Source organism: Orycteropus afer, unplaced genomic scaffold (assembly GCF_000298275.1).
Source record: "Orycteropus afer afer isolate SDZICR_OR568_19922 unplaced genomic scaffold, OryAfe1.0 scaffold00014, whole genome shotgun sequence".
NCBI classification, from domain to species: Eukaryota; Metazoa; Chordata; class Mammalia; order Tubulidentata; family Orycteropodidae; genus Orycteropus; species Orycteropus afer.
In genome coordinates this window covers 21,148,211-21,153,591 of record NW_006921601.1, presented here as the reverse complement: position 1 = coordinate 21,153,591, position 5,381 = coordinate 21,148,211, and the positions used below count along the sequence as shown (strand labels likewise).

The 5,381-nt window shown below is 34.9% G+C and overlaps 1 protein-coding gene across 1 annotated transcript in view; it reads right to left on the bottom strand.

Moving 5' to 3' along the window:
- The window catches only part of NELL1 (neural EGFL like 1), a 1,238,690-nt gene that overhangs the window by 271,890 nt on the left and 961,419 nt on the right, over nt 1–5,381 (bottom strand). Inside the window, exon 15 of the mRNA XM_007955935.2 lies at nt 3,492–3,587. Coding sequence (XP_007954126.1) covers nt 3,492–3,587 — 96 coding nt within the window. The remainder of the gene's footprint in view (nt 1–3,491; nt 3,588–5,381) is intronic.

Here is a 5,381-nt window from a genome sequence, read left to right as displayed (position 1 = left end):
TAAGTTCTATTCACATCTACTGAAGAGAATCCAGGGATGTTGCTAAACGTTCTACAATGCTCAGGACTGCCCCCAAAGCAAAAGATTATCTGGTCTAAGATGTCAATATTCTGAGGTTGAGAAACCTTGACCTAGACATAGCTTGGAGCTTTCTATTTAATCTCTACTTGTTCTCACTTAAAAATTTACTTAAAGCCCAATAGAAAACCTAGTCTCACTCAGTCATAAGAGGTTAATGTTCTCTTGTTTTGTGGTTGGTGATATATTTCTGGATTAATGTAGTTCTTTGAGGTCACATTTGAAAAAATCTCTAGGAGGACTTTATGTTGTTTTGTGGGAAGCAACATTATGATGGTATGGCTTCACACCATCTTTCTAACTCTCTTAGTGACGTTGAGAAGAAAATGTGACCAACAGCCCTTTTCTGTCCTATTAAGAGTAGCAAAACTACTCTTCCTGTTGACTACCTACTATTATTGTCATGGAGACATGTAAGGAGAGAGATAAGAGAATAATCAAAGCTAATGGCACAGAGAAAGAATGAAAGGTAAGAAAAGGACCAAGGTAATGTGTTGTCCAGAAACTAAGGAAGTCAAACATTTGCTTATATTGAGTAGGGTTATGGAAAGTTCAAGTTTCATAAAATCTCATCAACAGAAAGTAAATTCAGAGTTGTTCATCTTTTTGTTACATACCAAATAGCAGTGGGACTTTTAAACTACATTCAGAAAGAAATTTTATTTAACAAACAATTTAACTACGTATATTTGAATTCCAAAAGACTGAATACCATAAGCTATGAATAAAATCAATAACAAGGGGGACTAGGAAACTTGTTTAAGACTAAATCTAAGTAAATTCTGTATAACTCAAATGGGACCATGTAGTGAGTCCTGAAATTAAAATAAATCTAATAAGAGATTTCTTGTAATCATGCCACAAGACATTCACAATACATTTGCATTTTTCCTTTGGCACCCTAAGTCTCAAGCCATCTAGATTTACTTGACAAATAGACTTACTTAATGTTTATTGCTAATGATCAACATGACAAAATCATTCAGTCGGAGATGGCACAGAATTTCAGTGTCTGCCCTAAAATTCATGTAGATCCCTGTACACATTAAAAATAGGTACTCCATCCTTTGCATGAAAAATCTCACAGAATAAGAACCATGACTGATAGCAAATGAGTTGATGGCATCACATGTAAATAAACCTTTGTTGTTTGCTTTCTTTACTTCTGTTAACTGTGTAAGAGGTCCCGAATATGCGATTCTTAACTTCAATTTAAATATTTACGTAGGATCCTATGGCTTGCATTATCTATTTTACTTTTGCTTCTAGTCCTCATTTTCTCCTTTATATTGTTCCAGGTCCATAAAATGGGCCATGGCATAAACACTGAATCAAACCACCACTTACACAGCAGGGGGGAAAAAAAAAAAAAGACAAATCAATAAGGCATCAGAAACCATGATCAGTTTTTCCTGGGCTGCCAATGACCATGAGCCCTGGTCTTAGCTCAATGGTACCCTACCTCACCCCCAACACCAGATTCCTAATAATTTAGGAAGACTAGGAACTTTCCACTTGATGCTATGGTTAAATATCACACTAACCCAAGATGCTTGAACAAAGTGCAGATTTGTGGACCCATCGCTAGATATTCTAATTCACAAGATCTGAGGTGGTGGTCCAGGAATCGATATTTTAACAGAAATTCCATGTATTGTTCTGTGAGAAACACATGCAAGGGTTGATAAGATAGGCTTTGAGGAATGCAACTTGCAGTTCCATTCTCAGTTCTAGCAATAGTGGCTCTATGGCATTATAGAAGTTACTTAAACTAGTTAAGCTTTACAGTTTTTCCATCTATAAAATGGGAGTGGTAATATGTATCTGTTTTGTTTGTTCTCAGTAATGAATGATTCATATTAAAAGGAAAATGCATAATTAGTACATAATAAATGATATCCTCCATCATCATCATCATCATCATCATCATCATCATCATCACTATTCCATCCCCATTTATTCCTATCAGTTCATTTCAAGGAATCATAGCAGTTCTAGAGGAAGTGATGAGGACCCTTTAGATTTTTTTTTTCATTTTAGAAAACCTAATTAAAATAAAATGTACTGCAATAAGGGCATATGCAGTGAGTTAACATCGAGTTTCTTTGCTTTTGGCAAGAATTCTTCAGCTCTATGTGGTAATTCTCTCATACTGTGCTGAGGCAGTCCTCGACATTTTTATATATTATTTTTAAGGACAAGCCAATTAATTATTATTTAATAAATGTACTCTGATTTGTGATAACATCATAAAACATGGAAACAATGGCACAAACAACATTTATCGGATTCTCTGTGGAACAAATTATGTAGTTAAATTTTGACATGTTTTTAAAAGGATTAGGCTGCTTTATAAATATATAATGTAGTATAATGTAATATGTTGGTCAGGGTAGGGTATAATAAGGAGCTCATTTATTTATTTATTATCTAGCTTAAGAATCCTTTATAAGAAGAGAAAGAAGCAAGAGCTTTGCTTGGGTCTTTGGCGTCAGAGGAAAACATCCCTCCTTTTACCTAATGATAGTGATAATGACTACAGTATCTATTTCCATTCTTTTTATGCTATAATATGAGAAATCCACTCTCAGAAAAACACAAGACAGTAGCTTCTGCCTAATAAAACTCATGAGAAAATAAACTGAGGCAAACATACCCACTTTCTACTTGGCCTAAATTTCTTACTTGCATTAATACATACATTGGTACTGAATGTCATATTTCATTTACACACAGGTAGATGAATTTCTCCAGGAAATGAGGACCAAATTTCATCAAATAACACCAAGTGTAAATACTACATTCACGGCCAATAGAAAAGTGCACACAATGAAATCTTGCAAATACTAATTGGCTTATATTATCAGGTCCATGAATGATAATGTTCCTAATAAACCAGTATTAGAATAAAATCCCAAGCACTCCAATAAACCTGCTGCTGGAGTTATTGAATGTGTTTTTATACAAGGAGCACGTGCTGATAATTTAGATTCTGTTGACACAGCAGAATGTTAAAGCTCCAATAGTCATGTGTAATGCTAACCAATAGATGATAAGTGGGACAGGTCAGTTCATCAGGCTTTATCTCTAATTAGCACTAAAAAACGTATACTGCAAATTGCAGCTGAGGAAACACTTGACCTTGCTCAATCAGACACATTGGAAGAAGAGCAAAGGAAGCTCTGTTTTCAGAAGGAGGACACCTATTATGCAGTAATCAAAAGGTGTCCACTTTAGGAAATCTACATCCACCATCCAAAAATGACATATCAAATCAACACACAGTTTACTCCCAGAGGACCAGCTTCCATTCTCTCTGAATCTCTGTCTCTCCGTCTTCCTCTCTCCCTCTCTCTCTCTTTCCCCAAACCCCCCAGCCAGGCTAGGTTATTTGCAACAGTTCTGCTCATTACCTTTCTCGCAGTGGCTTCCTGAGAATCCAGAAGGACAGACACATTTGTTAGGAGCCACACACGTTCCACCATATCTGCAGCCCTCTTCACAGAAAGCTGTCACAAAAAAGAAAGGGGGATTGCTCTTAGATAAAATGATAATAAGGAAACTCATGGTAAACAGCATGAGCATTGAAACGGTTCATCCTTGCTTGTTGCATAAAGAATATATATATCTGTGTTGAGATACTCAAGATTCCAGTCAACAAAAAGAAATCAGTTTAGTCATACTGATTTCACTGGTTTATATGAGATTAATTGAAATAATGGATCTAAAATTTTTAGCCCAGGGCCAAGCATATGCTAAATGGCAGTTAATATTAGCAGCTGTTACTGTTTCTATTAGTATTATTAATATTTTAGAAATCAAATAGGATAAACTGAGTAGTAAAAAGGGTATGGTCAGGTTGAAGAACAGGCTTTTTAAACACTCACTATATTGTAACCACCTCTTTATCACTAAACACCTTTCATGACAATAAAAACATGTTTACATTATATTTAAATGCTTCTGGTAGTCCATGTAATTTGTGAAGTCATAATAAGCTTAACTAGTCCCTTACTTTTGTATATTTAAGATATTTCCAATATTTTACTAGTAAAAAAAAGATTGTTTTAATTATTAAAATACTGAGCAAATTCTAAATTATTATTTAAGGAAAAATGCTTCAATGTTGGAAACACTGGCTCAAAGGGTATGTACATTGTTTAGCCTTTTGATAAGCATTTCACAATTATCCCAATCCTTGGTCTAGTGATGTCCTGCTAGTCTTTCCAGACCAGCTTAGTTCTATTTATTACACACTCACATAGCCTAGTATAGCTCCATGCACCTTCCCTTTGCAGTATATTGAAGACAATTGTACAGTTGCATACAGTTAACACCTCTTATCTCCTCCACTGGACAGGAAAAGCTATAGGATATATATAGGTAATGAGAGCTCTGGTAGTGTAGTGCCTAAGGCACTTGACTGCTAACCAGAAGGCTGCAGATTCAAACCCATCAGCCACTCCTCGGAAGGAAGGTTGGGCAATCTACTTTCGTAGTGATACTGCTTCGGAAACCCGAGGACAGGTCGCTATGAGTCGAGGCCAACTCGACAGCACATAACAACGACAACAAATACATAGATAGATAGATAGATAGATCTATATCTATATCTATCTATCTATCTATCTATATATATATATATATACACATACATATATATATATATATATACACATACACACACACACACATATAAATACACACACATACATGTATTAAAACCAAGTGTTTTTATATGAAAACTGCTCAGTTTCATGACAATAAAAACATGTTTAGATTATTTTCAAATGCTTATGTAGTCCATATAATTTGTGAAGCCATAATAATTTAACACATTTTGCAACACTTTCTTCCAGAATAATTTGTCCTCAAACCTTGCTGGATAACAAATAATTTAGGGTACTAAACTTGTAAACTTTCTCATTAATGACTAATGAAGATGACTACAAATCATTAACCCAGGATTTCTGTTATTCATCTGAGAGCTAGGTAAGCAAATTATTTTTATTTTTAATTGCAGTCAGAAAATGTTCTCCTGGGAAAATGTCATGGTTCTATTTTGCCATCATCAAGTAAATATTATGGCTCTCACTACTATCTTTAGATAGTTACACACTAATTCAAATACATACAACTTCTCATAATATTGTCATTTTCCACATCACTTAATATCCCCTGGATGACTTAACATTCTGCATCTTCAGTAATCAACTGCTAGCTCCTCTGCCTCTGCTCAAGGACAGTACGCACCTTGGAACCTGGAATTTGAATACCATTTCCTGTTTCCAACATCTTAGTAC